Genomic DNA, 20,299 nt, shown 5'->3' on the forward strand with positions numbered 1-20,299 from the left:
CTCGGAAGCCCGCGTGCGGGCCTCACGGTTGCCCCGCTGGCCGTCGACAGGCCCTCGGGCGGGCACGCGCCGCTGGCAGGGGGGGTGGGAGTCCGTGCCCGCGTGCGTGCGCTCGCGGAGGCTGGAGGTAAGGAGGCGCACAGCAGGGGTAAGCGCCGCCGCCGCCGTCGCACACTTTGCACGCCGCCCAGGGCTACACCAACTCACTGAAAATTGGGAGGCAGGTCTGGGAGGCGGGGTCGGGTGCCCACCGACTTGGGTGCGCCCGAGCCCCCCACCAGCCCGCCGCCCGCGCCCCCTACCCACCCCTGCACAGTCTCCGCCCCGGCCGGCACCCCCCCGGCCACGCGGCGGCCCGTTTGGACGCGTCCTCGGTGAGCCGATTTTTCGCGCGTCCCCTTCGCTTTATAGGGGCCGCTCGCTATGGGTCCGTCCTGTGAAGAGGCTGGGGCGTCATCGGCCGGGTAGAAAGCGCCGTACCCCGGCGGGGACACTCAGTCGCGTTGGCACCGCGGAGCGGGCTGCGTCAGGTGGCTGGCCCGGCGCGGCGGCGCTCGCTGGCTCGCTCGCACCTCGCGCCCGGGGCTCGGGGCTGCGGCACCGGCTGGAGCGAACCCCGGGTCCCGCTCGCTCGGCGGCGCCGGGCGGCGGCCAGCGGGCAGACAGGCGGGCATTGCCTTGCGTGTGAGTGGACCCCACTCACATGTAAGTCGGGGGGCGCCGGTCGCCCCGGCGGCTGCGGCGGCGGCGGCGGCGGCGGCGGGCGGGCAGGAGCCTCGCCGGGCCGGGACAGGGCAGGGGCGCCTCGGCGTCGCTGTCCGGCCCCGAGCCGCGCGGGCCAAGCCCCCCAACCCTCTTCTCTTTTTTCTCTTTTCTCTTCTCCATTGGCGTGCCCAACAACTAAAGCGAGGAGCGCCTGAGGGTAACCGCACGCTCGCGCCATCGCGCCTCTGCACTTTTCTTTTTTGAGTTGTTCCACATTTCTCGGTGCTTTTTGGTGTCTCGTGGTCGTCGGGTGCTTTTTGGTTTCTTTTCGCCCCTTTTCGTTTGCTCATCCCTGCCTGTCTGACGCTAACTCTTAGGCAGCCCCGCGTGCCCGCCCGCCCGCCCGCCCGCGCTCCGGCCACTCCGCGACCACCCCCCGGACCAGCCCAGCGGCCGGGGGACCGCAGCTGAGCTCCCGCCCGACACGGGGCGCACCGGGGCCGGACAGCCCGAGGCCGGGGGCAAGCCGAGCTCCCGGGCCAGGCGCGAGCCCAGCTCCTCCAGGTGGCCGGGCCACCATGCTGAAGATGGCCATGAAGATCAAAGCCAGGGTGGTGGACAGCGAGAAGAAGACGGCCGCGGCGGCTGCCGAGGTGGCTGCCGAAGCTGCCGCGGCGGCTGCGGCGCTGGCCGGCCAGAGAGAGCCGCCCGGCCCGCGGAAGAGCGCGGCCGCCGCGAAGCCCACCGCGAAGCCCACCGCGAAGCCCACCGCGAAGCCCACCGCGAGGCCCTTCGCGAGGCCCTTCGCGAAGCCCTCCGTGCGGGACGTGCCCACCGAGAAGGTCCTGAGCGAAAAGGAGCGCCTGAAGATGGAGAAGAAGCGCCTGGAGCAGAGGCGAAAAGAGGAGAAGAAGAGGGAGAAGGAGATGAAGAAGTTGGAGAAGATGCTGAAGAAGAGGACCAAGATGCCCCCGGTGCAAGCCGAGGCGCGGGGGCCCGGGGCCTACTACGAGGAGGAGGAGGAGGACGAAGAGGAAGGCGCCGCCGCCGCCGCGGAGGGCGCCGCCGGGGTCGGCGGGGGCGCCGCCGCCGGGGGCACGAGTAGGGCCTGGGCGCAGTGGGACATGGACTCGGACGAAGAGGACGACGACTACTACGCGGCCCCGCGCATCGGGGGCATCGTGTGGCGGCCCGGGTCGCTCAAGGCGGGCGCGCTGAGCGCGCACCTGCCCCTCGTGGTGCTGCTCGTGTTCTCGGTGCGCAGCCCGTCCTGGGTGCTCAACTTCCTGCTGCAGAAGCGCACGGAGCAGGGCCGCGGCTGCGGCTTCGTGTTCGGGGCGACCTGCTGCTTCCGCGTGTTTCTGGGCTGCGCCTTCTTCTCCTTCCTGAGTGGCCGCTCCAAGCGCAGGGGCCGCGGGCGACCCGGAGCCCAGGGGGCCTTCGGCTCGGGCAATGGCGCCCAGCGCCGGGGGCGCAACGAGAGGCTCATCTAAGTCCAGTCTCCCCATCCCCACCCCTCCACCATCGCCGCCATCGCCATCGCCATCGCCACCACCACCACCACCACCACCACCACGCCACCAGACGCCACCATCGCTGTGTAGTGTGGAGTTTTATTAGTACTCGTGTGTGTGTGCGGACACATTTTCCTTTTCGGTTGCTCAGTTCTTTGGTTCGTGCTGGCCTGGCTTGTTTTCCACACTCCCTGCTCTCGGGCTCTCTCTCTATCTCCCTCTCTCTTCTTTTCGAAATTTTCCCAAGTCCCGGCTTGGGCTCGGGCTCCCTCCCCTTCCGCCCACCCTGGCCCCTTGGCGGCGCCCGCGGGAGGAGGGGGAGCGGCGGCCCCGGGGGCCGCGGGGTGACACCCGGCCCGGGGGTGGGGCATTGGCATCGTGCGAGGGGTCGTCACTGGCGGGGAGCCGCCCCCTCTCCCCCCTCGGCTCGGCCCGCCTGGGCCCGCGCCCGCCGCGGGGGGGTGGGGGGGCGGCTCCCCGGCCCGTCCCGGCCCGGGCGCGGGCGCAGGGACCCCCCTTCCCCGGGCACCCGGGGGGGCCGCCTCCCTCCGCCGGCGCCCGCCCTCCCCGCCGCCGCCGCCGCCGCCGCTGCTCCTCAGCCTCCACCTCCTCCTCCTCCTCCTTCTTCCTCCCCCCTCGCCGCCGTCGCCTCCGCCTCCCCCCGCCTCCCCCCGCCCGCCGCGGCGCTTTTGGTTCGGGGCGGCGGCGGGCCCCGGGCCGAGGCAATAAGAGCGGCAGCGGCGGCCGCAGCGGCAGCAGCTCCCGCAGCTCCTGCTCTGGTCTGCCTCGGCCCGGCGGCGGCCATCAGTCCCCTCGGCTCCGGCTCGAGGGGCGGGGAGCTGTCCGACCGACTCCGTGCTCCGCGGCCCGCGCCCCTTAGTCCGCCCCGCTCGCTCCTCTCCGAGGAGCCGAGCCCGCGCCCGGCCCGCCCGCCCGGCGCTGCCCCGGCCCGCCCGGCCCTCGTCAGGCCGCCCGCGCCCGGCCCCGCCGCCGCCGCAGCCCGGCCGCGCCCCGCCGCCGCCATGGGCTGCCTCGGAAACAGCAAGACCGAGGACCAGCGCAACGAGGAGAAGGCGCAGCGCGAGGCCAACAAGAAGATCGAGAAGCAGCTGCAGAAGGACAAGCAGGTCTACCGGGCCACGCACCGCCTGCTGCTGCTGGGTAAGGGCAGGGCGGGGGGCGCCGGCCCCGGCCCGGCCCGGGGGCCCCGCGGGGCCCCCCGCAGGCCGCGCGCGCCGAGCCCGCCCCCCGCCCCGGGCGCGCTCCCGGCCCGCCGCCCCGCTCGCCGGGGTCTCTGTCCGCGGGGAGGGGGGGGGGCGAGGCCGCCACGGGGACCCCGGGCGCAGATTCGGCCGGGCGGGGGCGGGGGGGACTCGACTTGGGGCGGGGGCCCTGCGCGGCGCGGGCCCGGCCCGGCCCGCCCGCCGCCCGCTGTCTCCGTCTCCCGCTCGCCCTCCCCCTCCCTCTCTTCTCGCTCTTTTTTTCTGTCGCCCTCGGTCTTTTCGCGAGGCCTACACGACGCCGGGGCTCGGGGTGCGCGTGGGGGAGGGGAGGCCCGCGGGGGACCCGGAGACCGCGGCCGAAGGAGGGTTTCGGGGGACAGGAAGTGGGGCGGCGGGCCGGGCGGGGGGGACCCGCCTCCGTAGGGTGTGTGATTTGGGAGCGGGAGGCTCGGCGGGGAAGCGGCCGGCCGGGCGGGGGTGACCTCAGCCCCCCGAGAGGACGACGGACGGGGCGGCCAAGGTGGTGCAGTGGGGGAGGGGCGGCCGTCGTGGCGCCGCCGGGGGGGGCGGGGGGCGCCACGCGCGCGCGCGCGCGCGCGCCCCAGGCAGACGTGTCCGGGGCCAGGCCGGGCCGTGGAAGGAAGAGAAGGAGAATCAAATAAAAGAAGTCCAAAAAAAACCACGCAGAGGGCCCCACGAAGCCAAAAGACACGTCATTTCACAGTGTGACCTTTTTTCCCCTTCTAGACGCGCAGGCTTTTTGAAAAGCAGAGGAGAGAATTCATGGTGACCCCCCCCTCCCCGCGGGTGCGCGCGCGCGTGCACTCGCAGGCCCGTGCAACAAACCATTGACACACACACACACACATTTTCCTGTTAGTGTGCCACATGGAGAGGGCTTTGTGAAAAAATAAAAAAAAATTAAAACAACAACAACAAGACACTCACAAATCAGACAGAACTGGAAAATGACATTTGTCTGTAAATGGCTTCTTGGTCTGGAAATGGCGGTTTAAAATTTTTGTCCTTTTCAAGGTGGGAGGGCGGGTGAGAGCTGAGGGGAGACCTTCCCAGGTGGAGGGCAAAGGGAAAGACACGAATTCGTGGTTGGTCAAGTGACATTTGATTGTTTGGTTTTTTCTTCTCTTTTTTTCACTGCTGTTTCTCCTCTTGGGCCCCCCCCCAAAAAAAGTAGGGGTGGGGGCAGAGGGAGGGGTCCTTAACTATGAGGAGATGGCCTTTGCCCCCTTTTTTTCCTCTAGGTGCTGCTTTGGGAAAAAACAAAGGCATAAAGAATTGTCAAAATTACCAAAAGAATTACAGAAACATTATTAATTAGAATGGAAGTTTTCCACTTCCTTGGTGATTGGCTATCTGACTAAATTCGTGAATTTGCTAGGTGAAATCCTAGTTCGTAGTCACATTTCAGCAAAATAGCTTAGTTATCAAGAAAAAAATAATGTGAAAGGCTTGTTTTTTCCTTCTGGTGGTGCTTGGCTTAGTCTTTGTGGATAGGTCAAGTCTTTGTTCTCCTGGGTCCAGACTTATGAATGCAGGAAATTAATAATTAAGTGAAAAGAAGTCTCTTTGGTGCTTATGCATTAGCAGTACCACTAATTAAATGGTACATATATGGAGATCCTCATCTAAAGACTTCTAAAGGTAGAAGAATGCTATGTGAATGTCAATGTGCATAGGATTTGATTTCAAAGTGCAACCTGGAAAAGTCTAGAATCTTCCCTGGGTATGTTAACTTGCTTTATGAATTCTAATTTAAGTCAGGTGGGATGCTAATGACACCTTTAAATTACCAACACCTTTTGTGTCTCCACTTAATTTGAGACCTTTACTCAGAACCCAAGCACAGCTGGGGGGGGGGTCTCACCCTTCTAAGGTACCCTAGCCTCTATGGCTACATTTTGTCACAATTTATTAATAGCCTCTGGGACAGGAATCTGTAGTCCAGGCCAGTGGCAACGTTCTCTATTCCTAATGGTGAGCTCTCACCAAGTAATGAATGCCCCCCCCCCCCCCCCCCCAGGAAACAGAACACTCCAAATCCTCTTCACCCATCTTCATTTCAAGACAGGAAAATTAACAGTTGCCAACTGCAAAAAAAAAATTAATCTGAGTTTTCAGCCCAGTTGTTAATTTCACAAATGTGGAAACTGAGGCATGGATCTATTTGTGGCTGTAAAACATGGGTGTGGCACATTTTAATACTTCTGAACGCAAAATATTAAAGATCCTGATCAATATTGCACATACTCTTTATGGAATCTCTTAATTGTGCCTTCTGTATTTTAATTTGTGAGTTATGCTCATTAAGATAGTGTTTGCTTTGAAATCAATGTTTCTATGCAAACTAATTTTAACTTTTTCAGATATTGATTACAGGCTTGTGAAAAGGCAGGAGGAGGAGGAGTGCTTTGCTATTTGGGCATTAAAACAGAACAATTAGTACAATTCAAAGTTTAGGGGAGAAGAGAATAAAATCCATACCATTTTTGTGTGGGAGGAGGGTAAGGAAAACTATTCACATAGGAATTATCTGTTGTATAGTTCATTTACTCCCCCTCAAAAAAATGCAAAATAGTAGCAATCCTTCTCTATCTTGCTGGAAATATGCCCCCCCCATAAAATGCTATTATTATGGTCACAGTTATTAATTAACAAATGAAAAGTGAATTAAAATGGAGTTGTGTTTCTTCCTATTCTTTCAGTTTGGGGGGGGGCTAGAATCTTTTAAATTCAGTGGTTTCCAGGAATATTTATCTTAATTATAAAATCTTTTTCTCATTCCTTATTGTTGTTAACAGCTTTTATCTAATGAAAATATGGTCTCAAGTGCTCTATTTGATATTAAATTGTGTTGTTTTTTTTTGAGATGACAGATAATTGATGGTCTTCATTTTCCTCTGCCACATGGTTGTTGTATCCTGAGACAATTTATCTTTAGAAATACGCAGTTTGCTGGGGCAGGAGTGGATAAATGTAATACTGTGCATATAGAGGTGGATTTTAGGGAGCCCAAGGGGCGGCTGCTGCATTGTGCAAATGTTTGGGAAGCAAGCCTGCATGGCCAAATGCTGGGGGAAAACTGCAGTGTCTGGGCATTGTTTGAGAATCCTGAGTATTTTAACCTCAGAGCATCTGACAAACAAGAAATTATGTGGCTCTGTATGTTGTATATGTTTTACTAGTGAGTGCCCACATTTCAAGGCTTCACTTCTCACTTTTAATCAGTCCTGCCCCTCAAATGACAAAATTGCGTCATGTCTTCTCTTTACCCCTATATCCTACACCCCACAAAATTCAACATGGCATCCAAAAGAGGAAAAAGAAACACCTAAAAGAAAAAAGAAGGGAAATAGCAAAACCTCTTAATTCTTGTTTGTTATTCTGATGGTGAAATACTCCAGGTAGACACTGACTTGGAAATGTTTCATTTGTTTTCTCTGCGTCGAAATTGCAAGTCTGTTTTGTGTTTGTTGTTGTATGTTGCTTCTATGGAAGAAAAAAAAAAAAAAAGAAGCCACGGACAGCAGCTCTCTCCCTGCCAGAGCCTGCGACGTGCCTCTTTCTTAACCTGAGCCCTACTTTGATCTTCTAGGTGCTGGAGAATCTGGGAAAAGCACCATCGTGAAGCAGATGAGGATTCTGCATGTTAATGGGTTTAATGGAGAGTAAGTGTCAAGTCTGTGCCAGGGCACTCACAAAGCAGGAGTGACAAACTTGATACTCACCTTTAGGGAGAATAGCTAGGCGTGTGGTGGGGGAGGGTACTGGGCTGCCAAGTTTTACTTACCTCCCCCCCTTAATTTACTCATTAGAAAACTCTGGGGTGAGCTCTTTGGTGCAGCCCCCCCCTCCCCTTTTTGAAGCTCCGACAGTGCTAACAATCTCCCACCCCCAGGAAACAGTGCCTGGTGGCAGAGGACACTTAACCAGCATTTGGCCTGGGGACAGCGTCTCGGAGGCCAGGTCCTCTGCGGCAGACTTGAGTTTTCTGCTGCAGTGAGGTTCCAACATGGCTGACTCGGCCTTGGCCACCCTGGTCCCGCCACGGTGACCATGGCAGGGCAAGCTGCACTGGCAGGGACACACTCTTTGTTGCCATAATGTCCTCATGGAAAGTTGCAAGTGGCAGTCCTCTGGACAGTTTTCTTTCAGTTTGAGGGCCCCCTTTTGAATTAACATTATGCATAATTGTTTCCCTTATTTAAAAATTAATGTTCTTGCCTAAAACAAATGAAAAGGAAAGAACTGAAATCATGAAAAGATTATAGTTAAGATACTCCTAGCTAGTTCAAGGGGCTTTTTTTTTTTGCCTTTGAAATGCCCTTCTAAACCTGGTGGCATAGGACAATATGGCAGTACTGCAGAGAGACAACACGAACGTACCTTACAGATGTCACATGAGTAGGGGTCCTGCTTTCCATGGAAAGGGATACTTTTAGTAAATTGGGGAATTTGTCTTCCCCTCGCCCCCCGACCTGGAGATTGGCAGTAGCTGAAACAGAAAAAGCTAATTTCCCCAGTGATTAACCTCAGAGGCCGAGTCCCTGGTTGGCACTGGTTGGCAGTTACTTGTTGGTTATAACCCCCCCCCCCATTCAAAAGGAAGGTTGCCACTCGGCACATTCCTTTCAGTTTGAAAGGGGTAAATGGAGTCACGGCAGCAGTTCATGGAAAATTCTAGAATTTGTTAGACCCAAGATTTCGGGGCTTTGAAAAAGATGATGTCATCCACATAAATGGTCAGTTTAGTATGACTATTTTTTCATATTTTAACCCCAGATTCAGAAAGATTAAACCCCAAGTTCTAAAAGATTGATTATTATGCAGAAGGCAAGGGTTGGGTAGCTTATCCATTTTATGAATGACTTATAAGTTATCACTATGTACTGTGTTCTATTAAATAAGTCACCTTCATTTGTTAATTCCTAATACACCCTTGCTAGCGGACATGGTCATTCTCTCATTAAGCAAAAAATCAGAAAATGTAGCATAAATTATCTCCCCAACCCTGTGGGGAGGGTGCTCCTTTATGAAGCTAGTCAAGAAAAAATAATTTGACCATGTACCCTCTAGATAAATATTTTGATGAAAGTTGGACATGGCGAGCATTTTTAAAAGATGCAGCAGCCAGTGTTTTCCTTAGCTTGAGTCAGAGAGCGGCAGAGTCATCCTGTAAATAATGTTTCTTTAAGCGCTGACCTGCAGATTACCCTCAACTTTAAAAGAAAGGATTCTCCTAATTGAGCCGCTGAGGGTTCGAAGGCAGAACGGCCCTTTACCTTCCCAGTTTGCCTCCTTGCCTTTCCGAGGACATTAAATTTAGCAAAACTGACATGCAGGGAGGGGCAGGGGTCTAGGTACCTTATTTTTACCTAGCTCAACTCGGCTGCTTCCCCCGGACACACACACACACACACATAATTACTTCAAATGCTGGAGCTTCATGATCTGGAAGCCTGTGAAATGGTGACTCTAAAAGATGGCTACCCCGGCTTGGGCCTTCTCCCCCGCCCCCCTCTTACCCTCAAAGCCACACTTTTCTTAGGTTTTAACTGAGTTAATTAAATTTGCTTCAATTGTCCATAGGCTGCCGCAACTGTTACATTTGACCTTCAGAAACAACAGAGGTCGAATATTATTTGTTTTCTTAACTCTGAGCTAACTCTTCCTCACATTTAATGCCAGGGGCAGGGGGAAACAGCACTGGTTGAGCTAATCAACTAAACTATGTAGCCGGCTCACCTGCCCTGCCCTTTCCACCTCCAGAAGGCGCAGATTCAAAAGATCAGGTTTGGGTGTTTGGATTTTTTTACCCCCCTCCTAGATATTGTTTTAGTTGACAGCTTTATGAGGACAGGTTACTTATTAGGAAAAACAATGTATAGGTAGGTTTCCCCCAGTGTATGTGGGGAGACCATTAATTTTGCAGCAGGAAGTCAGCAAAAGGCTCCCGTCTCTGTCTTTACTTAGTTCAACATTCTGACCTGGGAGAATTTGGAGCCTCTTGGGCAGCCATATTCTCTAAAGAATTGTGAGATAAATCACTGCTTTACCTCCCTAATGCATGTACATTTAGTGAAAGCACAAGAAAATAATTATCCATCCCTCCTGTATCCGACCGAGTCTCCAGAGGGCTCCGTTAATACAGCAGCGGAGGTGTGGCATTCTTCCCCTATGGCCCACAGTCTCTGTAGACATTCTGATTTAGCCAGAGAGGAGACCTAAGAATTAACGGGAGGATGGCGCGCGAAGTGTTGCATTTGCTCTTGGCTGACTGCTCCTCTGAGTGTGGAGAGGCTGTGTGGGGTTTGTGTGGAACTGCAGTGCCTTGCAGATTAGGTGAGCTTTCAATCTCTCTTTAAAAGGGGCGGCGAAGAGGACCCGCAGGCTGCAAGGAGCAACAGTGAAGGGTAGGCACATCCAAAAACAGAAAAGTTTTGTGTTAACAAACCAAAAAAAAAAAATACATGAAGATCACACTGGGAAACTGGACACAGACCTGGGGAGAAAATAATCACTTAAGGGCCATCAGCCATCTTGCTATCTACCAAACGATATATCAACAGTTTCTTAATAAGTAAAGTGCAAAATGTAATTTTTTTTTCTCTTGGCCGGGCTTAAAGCGTAATTAGATCCAGCTGGGGGAAAAAGTTACCACTCTCCCTTTTGGAGGCTGGTTTAAACAATTTTGAGAACTGATGTTTTCCCTGTATGACTCCCCCGCCCCCACCAACTACTTGGTTTTAAAAATTCTATATTTTGTCTACCCAGGGGTTGGTCCCAGTTTGAACTATGTCACACCCCCTCCCCTTTAAAATAGGCAGTGCCACGTGGTTCTTAACTTGCAAACGTTGGCACCTGGGGGCAGGTCATTGTTAAGAATCATCTGGAAGCCTCTGGCCTTTGGTTGCAAGCACTTTACATCATCTGATCCATCCTTGCTATTCATCATCCTAATGTGGCATTGCTTCCTTCTCATGCCCATCTCATGCGCCCATCCACACGCACATGTCCACATGCACACGCATGCCAGGTAACCCATTCCAGCTCTGCTTGCACACTCAGCATGCAGGGACGGAGCAGCTATTTCTCATGAGAACACACAGCCTTTGACTTAGCCTAGGGCGTCTCAAAGAAATAGCTTCTGAGGCCAGGGAGGGGAGGGGCAGAGGCTGTGGGAGGGGACAACCTTACTGACACATGTTTGTTGATCTGTTTCTTTTAGAATGTATTGCCCCTAGATGATGGCTCCCGTTTCTCAACTTCCCGACTATGTTCTCTCACACTTTGCATGCTGGAATTGTTCGATCTTTAGGAACTTCTAATAAGAATACTATTCTGTTATCCCTGGGGAATGAGGGGGGGGAGGAGGGAGGGGGGGAGGGGGGAGGGGCCCCTACCCTATTTACCTATTACCCTAACCTTTAAGGATAAGTGAAAAACAAAAAAATGAAGAAAACACCAAAAAAAATCACAAAAAAAACCACAAAAAAATTACAAACCCCCCAAAACCCAAAACCCACCCACAAAAAAAACTAGAATGAGATCCTTAATTGGCAAATCTAGTAGAACAGAAATCATAAAAGGCATCTATGAGTGATTGGCAAAGTACTGTACCAAAAGCTAGCGTGTAAATAATGGCAAGCCCTTACTGACTGAGAGACCTACACTGTACTAGATGTTGTGCTAAACTCCGGACCCCACTAACACCCTTCTTGCACGTCTTTCTGTGACTGTTCTACAAGTAAAAACTAAGGATTAACAAGCGCGATAAATAAAAATTCTCTGCATGTTTCAGCAATTCCTGTATTCTGCGTCTGTCTTCTGTCTTCTCTTCTTTTGTCTGTCTGTCCCCACAAGCACAAAGACCAAGTGTAGAGCAGAAACCATACTGAACACAGCCTTCCCCTGCTACTAAATGAGAGGGGAGGGGGAGAAAAGGCATGGCAACATATTAATCTCACTAATATTCTTTATATATTCTGGAGGAGGGAGGGAGGGAGGGAAGGGGGAGAGCAATATCCCCAAACCATTTCCAGCTCCAATCCCAACTCTAGTCAATTAGAATTCTGGCAATTGGCGTATATTTTGCCTTTGTTGGGTAGTTCAGAGACATCTACAGAGTTTTCCCTGGGTTTCACAATCAGTGTTAATTAAGCCGTAGTTCCAATGGAGGGGAACCTGCCAGCCCCAGTACAACATCTCCATCCACACAGTAATTGCTTCAATGGAAGAGTTCTATGTTTTAGTATGACACACCCGAATTAGACTTTAGATTTCTATTTTAGCAGTTTTATACTTGATATACTCCCACACCTACCCGCATGCGTAGATGAATACTGCACACGTTCTCAAAATATCCGTATTTTAAGACTGGAAGTTTTCCAATTATCATACTACTACTTAGACCAAAATATCAAGCTGAATGAAAGAATCTCACTTCTGGAAATACTTCCTCTCGTATGTGGAGCTGAGTATTGAATTCCCAGTCATACCTCATTTTTTTTTAACTATGGAACCTTAAAACAAAAAATATTTGAACTCTCTGCCCCAAGGCCATGGGCCTATTTTTAATGGCCATGTGGGGATTTGTCCCAGGAGCTTCTGTGTCGATTCATCAAATAGATGCACTTTCCATTATAGCACCTCAGTGACTGATTTCAGTCTATAGTCTGGAGGCTGGAAATGGCATCTCAGAAAGGAGCTCCATGTCACATGTCACAAGCAGAACACTTCCACTGGGTGAGGGCTCCAAGCTCAGGGCCCCTTTACAAAACAGGGGGGTGGGGGCAGGGAGCACTTTTCAGATGGGTGCTCAAATCCTACATGCTGGGTACTCCTCTCCTGGGGCTCCCCAGATGTCCTTAACTGAGAGTGCTTTACACGGTCCTGAGTTCTGGGCACATCTCCCTGCCCTCCCTATTGATGAGAGCGTCCCTGGGAAAGATGGCGTTCGCGGAGTCACTCTTGAGAAGTCCCAAGGCTCAGTCCTCAAAAAAAAAAAAAAAAAGAAAAAAGGAAGTGATAAGAGAGTGTTCAGAAAAATGGGCAACTCCCCAAATACACAAAGGGCTACAACACTGGTGGAGGGGAAGCCTGTTGGCAGGTGTGCATGGGTACACTCCCCCACCCCACTCGGCCCCGCCCTCCCCCCAGCACAGCCACTGCCCTGCCCACCTGCAGTTGCTGCCTACCCTCCTCTGCATCTCCTCCACCTTAGTTTTCTGTCCTGCACCCTACTGGGGTGGTTTCATTTATTACCCTATTATGACTAGCTGAACCAGCTGACTACTAAGAAAACAATCCCCAGAGATGCCCCTTTATTAACAGGCATCGCCCCCCTTAGATCTGTCCTGTCATTGTCCCCAGTTTCCTCTTCTCTCAGCCTCAGTTTTCCCTTCTGGGGGGCAGGGCTAAAATACCTTCCTAACCCTCCACAGGGGATGTGTCCTGCCCTGGGGTCCACAGCTCATGCTGGGCATGCTGGCTCCTTTCCCCCACTAAAAAGATGTGATATATATATACACACACACACCCTGACTTAGACAAGACACAGGGTCTGCAGTCCCATATAGGAGGGGCTCTGCTGTCTCCTAAAGCAAGCTGGAGACTCTTCCCCCAGCACCCATATACGCCTGTGCCTGTGATGAAGGCAGATTTTAAAAGTCCTACAGCATCAGGGTGCTATGATGTGATATAATATTCTGTCCAGGGCCCCTAACAAGCAAGGGTCATGGCCTTTACCTGTGGGACCAGTGACTCATTTCACAGTGGCCCCAGGGCGCTGCTATATGCTGTACCCCAGTGAGAACCAGGGAGACAAAACCAAAACCTCTATCTGCGAAAGGGCCTGGACCCCACCCCACCATTAATAAGGAGGCAGGGTCTTAATTCGTATGCATATTTGAGGGTTGGTGCATTAATGAACGTGGTAAACTGGAAGCACTGCTAGCTGCAGTACCCAAAACATCATCTCCCTGTGACAGACATGGGCCACAAATACATAAAGGTGCAGGGCCCTGGAGCCTGTAATTAACACCATCTCTGCCATTGGCTGGCTCTCCGAATGCAAATTAGCAGCCCAGAGAGCCTCACACCTCACCTGCTTCGTTATAACCCATAACCCTGCCCCCGCTCCACCCCCCAAATGCTGCTGAGGGTTAGGTAGAAGCCCCCTCAGAACTGGGACCTCCTATCCTATGATGTCACATCAGGAATAGCCCATGAGCCAGGTGCAGCTTCTGGTACAGTCGTCATGATCTCGGTGCCAATTAGCTAATCTGCGCCCCTCAGGCGTGTCCTCCAGACATGTTTGGGAGGCTGTAATTTATTCAGGTGCCTCCAATCTCAGTACAAATCTGAACCCACGACTCCTTGGAGAACAGAATACTATGCTTTTTAGTTGGCGAACCTTGATTACAGTGGCACTCTTGGGTGGCAGGGTGCTATATGATTTTTTTTTTCTTTTCAATTCCACTGTAGTGAGAAGGCCACCAAAGTGCAGGACATCAAAAACAACCTGAAGGAAGCGATTGAAGTAGGTGCCCAGCCCCTGCGCTCTTGCCTTTCTTAGCCCCGCCCCACCCAGCCACTGTGCCATGCCCCTGACCAAATGACAAACTCATTTCAGACCATCGTGGCCGCCATGAGCAACCTCGTGCCCCCCGTGGAGCTGGCCAACCCTGAGAACCAGTTCAGAGTGGACTACATTCTGAGCGTGATGAATGTGCCTGACTTTGACTTCCCACCTGTAAGCCACACCCCCTCCTGGGAGCCCCTGCCCGCTCAGCCCCCCGCTGCCAGCCCTAGGGCCTAACACCTCAGGGGTTCATTGCATACATAAGCATCACCAGTGGCTAGTGTCTGGGCTGTGTTCAAGGTGGAGGCACAGAATTCTGTCACCACTACCCCCACCCCTGTAAATCTCAGCCACCCCACACATAGTCACTACCCTTTACAGTACAATGGTCACTTGATTGGTTCGTAGGTTTCTATGAAGGAACGGGTTTCATGTGCCCCTCCTCCATGGGACTTGACAGACAGCTGTCTGTCAAGTGTGAAGAGCCATGGGACATCCCTGGCCCGTGGGGAGACAGTCTTCCTTAAGGCTTTTACCTTCTAACCTTTATGAGGGTTTTCCTAAAACCAGTCCTTCCTTAAGGACACATGAAAACCTTGTCTCATTGTTAAAATTACCCAGGGAATATAGTGAGCAAAACTGAGCAGAGCCTTGTGGAAAATAAGGCCTTCTGCTCTGCACCCTTTGACAGGGTGCATGATAAACCTCGGATAAAGGCCTGTCACCTTCATAAAGGACTGTTTGTAAGGAATGCAAAGCTGCTTAAACCCAAGCATATACCTTTTGGTCCCTTTATGAGGAGAAAGGGTTTATAAGAGGGGAACCAGGAAGCGGAGTAGAAAGACATACACATTTGTAAGGCCTAGGAGGAAGACACTTGTCTGCAGCTAAAACAATGAGTTATTGTTGCCTTTCGTGGGAATTCTGTTTTTGTATTTTGAACAAGTTTGGCTGCAAACTTCTCAGGGCAACTAGTCTGAGTACATACATTTTTCTTTAAAATAGCAGATAATGAAAACTAATTCAAGACACGGTACTATGTAATACAGCCATGTCCTTCTGTATTCCTAATAGGACACACCAAAATGGCAGACCATACCCAAGTACGCCTGAGCAGTCACCTGTACCAGTGCTGCCAGTCCCTCTTCCTCCCAGGACCTGAACATTTTATGTTCCTACCTGCAGTTCAGAGGCATCATTTTAGTTACAATTCACATTTTCCTAGAAGGGAAATTAGCCCAGCACCTTTGACCTATAAAGTTTCTTCTGTTTTTACAGGCCAGATTATTTGTCCCCATATTCTGCTAATGCTGATACCCTTCCCATATACACAGTTACAGCAAAACTTACCCCCTCCCCCCACCCCCAACAAATCACAGAAGACACAGCCCCAAGACCAGTAGTTCATCACAGGAGAAAACAAAACAAAACAAAACAAAACGGGAATGAATCCACCTTATGAGCATTCACTCCTCAGATGGCCTCACCCCTGGGAGCCCCAGAGTTCAAATGGCAGTGTTTCTCAATCGGTGTATGCTCACAGCTTCCTCCAAACTTACTTTCTTGTTTCCCTTTCAGGAATTCTATGAGCATGCCAAGGCTCTGTGGGAGGATGAGGGAGTGCGTGCCTGCTATGAGCGCTCCAACGAGTACCAGCTGATTGACTGTGCCCAGTAGTAAGTACCCGCTGCCCCCCCCCCACTAGCAGTGGCAGGGTTCTAATTTGATGCACTTACTTCACAACCCACAATTGCACTTTTTAGAACCGTGGCATTCAATGATGCGAACAATGAGTACCTGTTACTTGCAATAAAATGACGCTCATAATGAATGAGCTCAAAGTAATTAATCGCAAGGAATGACCACCAAGAATTTAGAGAAACAGAAGCAGTTCTCACACTGAGGGAATGGTTCTATTTTATGGCTGGGATTTAAAACCCTGGTGGAGAAGAGCAGGAGAGATGAGCGCACATAGGCAACTCAGTACAGGCTAGGGGAGTGACCTGGAAGGAGGCGAGAAAGGCCTGCAGGAGCCATGTCCATGCAGGCCGGCCGGCTCGCTGAGGAGCTGCTGTAAACCAAGAAGACAAAAAGGATTCAGAGAACAGATTTTAGTTCACGCCTCTAGCCTGATACCTGAGCTACCACTCACCTTTCCCTGGGGATCCCTGCCACCCTTCCCTGTCTCTTCAAGGGACATCACTCTGCCTGGCTGCAAAGGTGCCTTTTAAAAGACTTTACAACCTCCCTTATCCTGCCTGTACACAATAAAGAAAAAAAAAAGTTGTTTGCTAATGCCATTCTGAGGCATAAAACAACTTGGCCAAGCAACTCCAGAGTGGGTGTCTTGAGTCAGGTGAGGGAAGAGAGAGGGTAGCAGAGCTTATCTCCATTGTCCCACTGATGCTTCGGGCTGTGACATCCTTAGTTTATCTCCTCTTGGCTCTGTTTTCCCACAGGACATTTGGTGTCACCTCCCTAAGTCCCTTATAGTTGAATACGCATGCAAAGTGGAGTGGATTCTCTCAAAGAACAGAAAAACAGCCCCCACTCCTCCTTGAACAAAGTCCCTGGTTTTCTCAAAAGTCTGAACTAAAAGCTGGAACACTAATTATAGTAACACCAAACAGATGGAAATCCTGCAATTGTTTGGCGTGTGTGTTTTGGATCCAAGTCAGAAGTTGAGTACAGGTACAAGATTAGGCGGCTTTGGCCACCCGCACCCCCAAAAAGCCACTCCCACCCCACTCCACCCTGCCACTAGCAGCTAAAACTTCCATTAATTAACAGTCATTTTAGCAGGGTTATTTATTTGGTTTTGGTCACCCCATTTAAAAAGTTAGGAGGTTTTGGTTTTGTTTTCTTTTTCTAAAGCTTTACAACTTTACTCCTGAAAGTTTATTTAAAAATGGCACCGTTTGCACAGACTTAAGAACTTTGCAGGACACCCAGCAAGGAGATCCACACCACGTGAAAACTTTTTTAAAATGTCTTCCCTGACTGGATGGTTAAGACAGCCCTGCATTAGCAGCGACCAGCACGATTCTGGTTTAACTGTCTTGATGGTGGAGTGGAGGTGCTGGTGCCCTGCCCATTTCTTAAGCTGCCTATTTTTATTTGTTGAGCTGGAGTTTGGCTGGCCCCACTCCAGATGTCTTCTCACAAGATTTGGTGCTGAGGATCTATTTATAGAACTGTGGCTCTGTTGCCATGGCAACACGCTGGAGGCCAGGGTGGTTGGGGAGCTATTTCTGGACCCAGTGCTGTAATGTAAGATTGATTGGGCAAGTTAGTGTATCCTCTAAGCCAGACTAACTCGGAACTGGTAAAAAGGAAAGGGAAGGGGGGGGGCGGGGAGAGCACAGAAACTTAGGGATTTCTTTAAATAGACTTTTTGCCCTTTGTGATTTTCTTTTCTGATAAGCCCCCTTTCAAATACCTCCCCGCCTCATCTCCCTCCCCTCAGAAAGCCACACATATTAAGTTTCCAGTTTTACAAAAGTTGATTTCCCTTACTCTGTGTCCAGCAACACAGGTGAGATGTTTTGAACTAACAGTTTGGCGCTGGCATTTGGAGTGGTTCAGCAGTGCCATTCCCGAACACTCGGGCACTAGCCACCATTGTGGGCGAAGCCAAGTGATTGGTCAGTTACTACCAAATGGCTGAAGGCCTCACTCACTGGGGTGGGATCCTTGCCCCATCACCAGCCTGGGCTGTGGATTCTTTCTGCGGGACAATTATTTCTCTTGGGCCCATTGGCATGAGCTCTGAACACCACCCTGTGTTGTCTTTTCTCCCAGCTTCCTGGACAAGATTGATGTGATCAAGCAGGCCGACTACGTGCCGAGCGACCAGGTACAGTCAGGAGGCAGACCCCTCTGCTCCCACTGCCCCCCTTAGTGTTGCGGGGGTCCCTGGTGAGACCCACTGACCCTGCCCTTGTTCTAGGACCTGCTCCGCTGCCGTGTCCTGACCTCTGGAATCTTTGAGACCAAGTTCCAGGTGGACAAAGTCAACTTCCAGTAAGTGGATGCTTCCACCTCTACTCTGAGAGATGGGGGTGGCCTGGGGTGCCTCGAGGGGTGAGTGGTGGCCCCTCTGGACTGACCGGTGCCTCTCCTCTCCACCAGCATGTTCGATGTGGGCGGCCAGCGCGACGAACGCCGCAAGTGGATCCAGTGCTTCAATGGTACGTGGGCCGCAGGCATGCTGCTTCCTGGGAGCGTGGGCTTGCGTGGGGAGGGGTGGCCACGCTGCCCCTGACCCCCGCCTTTGTTCCCTTGTGCTTAAGATGTGACTGCCATCATCTTCGTGGTGGCCAGCAGCAGCTACAACATGGTCATTCGGGAGGACAACCAGACCAACCGCCTGCAGGAGGCCCTGAACCTCTTCAAGAGCATCTGGAACAACAGGTGAGTGCCCCGCCCGCCGCCGCCTGCCGGGGGACGGCCTGCGCCCCTCTCCTGATGGCTGGCCAGGCCTCCTCTCACTCTCCCTCTCCTGATGGCCGGCCGGGCCTCCTCTCACTCTCCCTCTCCTGATGGCCGGCCGGGCCTCCTCTCACTCTCCCTCTCCTGATGGCTGGCCAGGCCTCCTCTCACTCTCCCTTTCCTGGTGGCCGGCCGGGCCTCCTCTCACTCTCCCTCTCCTGATGGCCGGGCCTCCTCTCACTCTCCCTTGCTCGCTCTCTAGATGGCTGCGCACCATCTCTGTGATTCTCTTCCTCAACAAGCAAGATCTGCTTGCTGAGAAAGTCCTCGCTGGAAAATCGAAGATTGAGGACTACTTTCCAGAGTTCGCTCGCTACACCACTCCTGAGGATGGTAGGGAGGGGCGGGGGTCTCCCGGGGGGGGGGGGGTTGTACCCGTGGTTGGGCTGAAGGCAGAGAGCCAGGGGGGATGCCAGGCAAACTGACTTTCCTTCCTTCTCATGTGGGGACATGAGGAGTTGTTCCGAGAAGTGTAAGGGGCCACGAGGACATTAACCTCGAGACCTGCTAGGACCTGGACTCTTGTCTTAATTCCTAACACGTTTGCACTCTTCACAGCGACTCCCGAGCCCGGAGAGGACCCACGCGTGACCCGGGCCAAGTACTTCATTCGAGATGAGTTCCTGGTGAGTAGGGCTTGTCTAGGCCTGTCCAGGCCTTGCCCAGGCCGGCTGGCCGGGGGTCCCGGGGTCCGAGCCGGGCCCTGACCAGGCGCCTCTGTCACCCGCAGAGAATCAGCACCGCCAGTGGAGACGGGCGCCACTACTGCTACCCGCACTTCACCTGCGCCGTGGACACCGAGAACATCCGCCGTGTGTTCAACGACTGCCGCGACATCATCCAGCGCATGCACCTCCGCCAGTACGAGCTGCTCTAAGAGGGGAACCCCAAATTTAATGAAGCCTTAAGCACAGTTAATGAAGAGTGAAACGTACTTGTACAAGCAGTTAGTCACCCACCATAGGGCATGACTAACAACGCAGCCTTTCCTTTCCCCCACGTGATTTTGCGAAACCCCCTTTTCCCTTCAGCTTGCTTAGATATTCCAAATTTAGAAAGCTTAAGGCGGCCTACAGATAAAAAAGAAAAAAAAGGCCACAGAAGTTCCCTCTCTCTTTCAGTAAATAAAATAACAGCAGCAAACAGAAATAAAGAAACAAATGAAACAAATGAAATAAATGAAATAAATATTGTGTTGTGCAGCATTCAAAAAATCAAAATAAAAATTAAATGTGAGCAAAGAGTGGTGAGACTGTGCGTTGCTTGCGATTCCGGGCAGCTCTCATGGTCTGGGGAAGGGGGAGAGGGGGTTAGTTCCTTATCAAGACTTGGGGCCCCCATTGCCAGAGAGAGCCCCCTCTGCTATTTGTGGCTGCTGTACGTTTCTGGTGATATAGTCACTTGGACAACATCACCTGGTTTTCTTGTCCCTTGTGCCCCAAAGTAATGCTGCCTTTTGGTCGCTGTTGCCCCATTTTGCCCAAGATTCTACCAGCCCACGCTATTATTACCTACCCCAGACATTCCCGTCTACCTGCCCACCCTCAAAATGGTGCCGGGCATCTGGGAGGGATATGGACTACATTGGGTGGAGACCACCCCGAGGGTGGGGGAGGGTGGAGCCACACCCCCAAATGAAGTTCATATGTCATGCACAATAAAGGGGGCTCAGGGCGGGGGACTGCATAAAAATCACAGTCACATAAATATGGGGAGGGGGATTGATGGATTCGTAAATGAAGAGTTCTTCGGAATTGAGCAAAACT

At 52.5% G+C, this 20,299-nt stretch overlaps 3 protein-coding genes across 5 annotated transcripts in view; all 3 read left to right on the forward strand.

Moving 5' to 3' along the window:
- Positions 1 to 7,127, forward strand: part of LOC150050654 (neuroendocrine secretory protein 55-like) — a 52,187-nt gene extending 45,060 nt beyond the window's left edge. Inside the window, exon 3 of the mRNA XM_090352576.1 lies at positions 7,056 to 7,127. The gene's annotated coding sequence lies outside the window, so the exon portion shown is untranslated. The remainder of the gene's footprint in view (positions 1 to 7,055) is intronic.
- On the forward strand, positions 1,106 to 2,603 carry LOC150050658 (uncharacterized). The gene has a single exon (XM_090352575.1). It carries the CDS (start codon positions 1,284 to 1,286, stop codon positions 2,196 to 2,198), a length of 915 nt encoding a protein of 304 aa, XP_090208701.1. The 5' UTR covers positions 1,106 to 1,283; the 3' UTR covers positions 2,199 to 2,603.
- On the forward strand, positions 2,946 to 19,774 carry LOC150050659 (guanine nucleotide-binding protein G(s) subunit alpha). Of its 3 annotated transcripts, XM_090352572.1 has the most exons (13): positions 2,949 to 3,380; positions 7,056 to 7,128; positions 9,829 to 9,873; positions 13,946 to 14,000; positions 14,094 to 14,213; positions 15,621 to 15,718; positions 17,844 to 17,898; positions 17,992 to 18,065; positions 18,174 to 18,232; positions 18,335 to 18,455; positions 18,736 to 18,866; positions 19,092 to 19,159; positions 19,264 to 19,774. In XM_090352572.1, exons 1-13 carry the CDS (start codon positions 3,242 to 3,244, stop codon positions 19,408 to 19,410), a joined length of 1,185 nt encoding a protein of 394 aa, XP_090208698.1. In that variant the 5' UTR covers positions 2,949 to 3,241; the 3' UTR covers positions 19,411 to 19,774. The 3 variants fall into 3 exon arrangements, with proteins under 3 accessions (XP_090208699.1, XP_090208700.1, XP_090208698.1); XM_090352573.1 differs by lacking the exon at positions 9,829 to 9,873 and having other exon boundaries at positions 2,946 to 3,380; positions 13,943 to 14,000; XM_090352574.1 differs by lacking the exon at positions 9,829 to 9,873 and having other exon boundaries at positions 2,946 to 3,380.
- The last annotated feature ends 525 nt before the right edge of the window (positions 19,775 to 20,299 follow it).

The sequence above is a fragment of the Megascapheus bottae genome, chromosome 18, assembly GCF_031878675.1.
Source record: "Megascapheus bottae isolate mThoBot1 chromosome 18, mThoBot2.hap1, whole genome shotgun sequence".
Classification (NCBI taxonomy): domain Eukaryota; kingdom Metazoa; phylum Chordata; class Mammalia; order Rodentia; family Geomyidae; genus Megascapheus; species Megascapheus bottae.

Coding starts and splice junctions, on each gene's coding strand:
- LOC150050659 (XM_090352572.1), top strand. CDS start 3,242: ATGGGCTGCCTCGGAAACAGCAAGACCGAGGACCAGCGCAACGAGGAG. Junction 14,001..14,093: donor ACCTGAAGGAAGCGATTGAA/GTAGGTGCCCAG, acceptor AACTCATTTCAG/ACCATCGTGGCCGCCATGAG. Junction 18,456..18,735: donor AAGAGCATCTGGAACAACAG/GTGAGTGCCCCG, acceptor CTCGCTCTCTAG/ATGGCTGCGCACCATCTCTG.
- LOC150050658 (XM_090352575.1), top strand. CDS start 1,284: ATGCTGAAGATGGCCATGAAGATCAAAGCCAGGGTGGTGGACAGCGAG.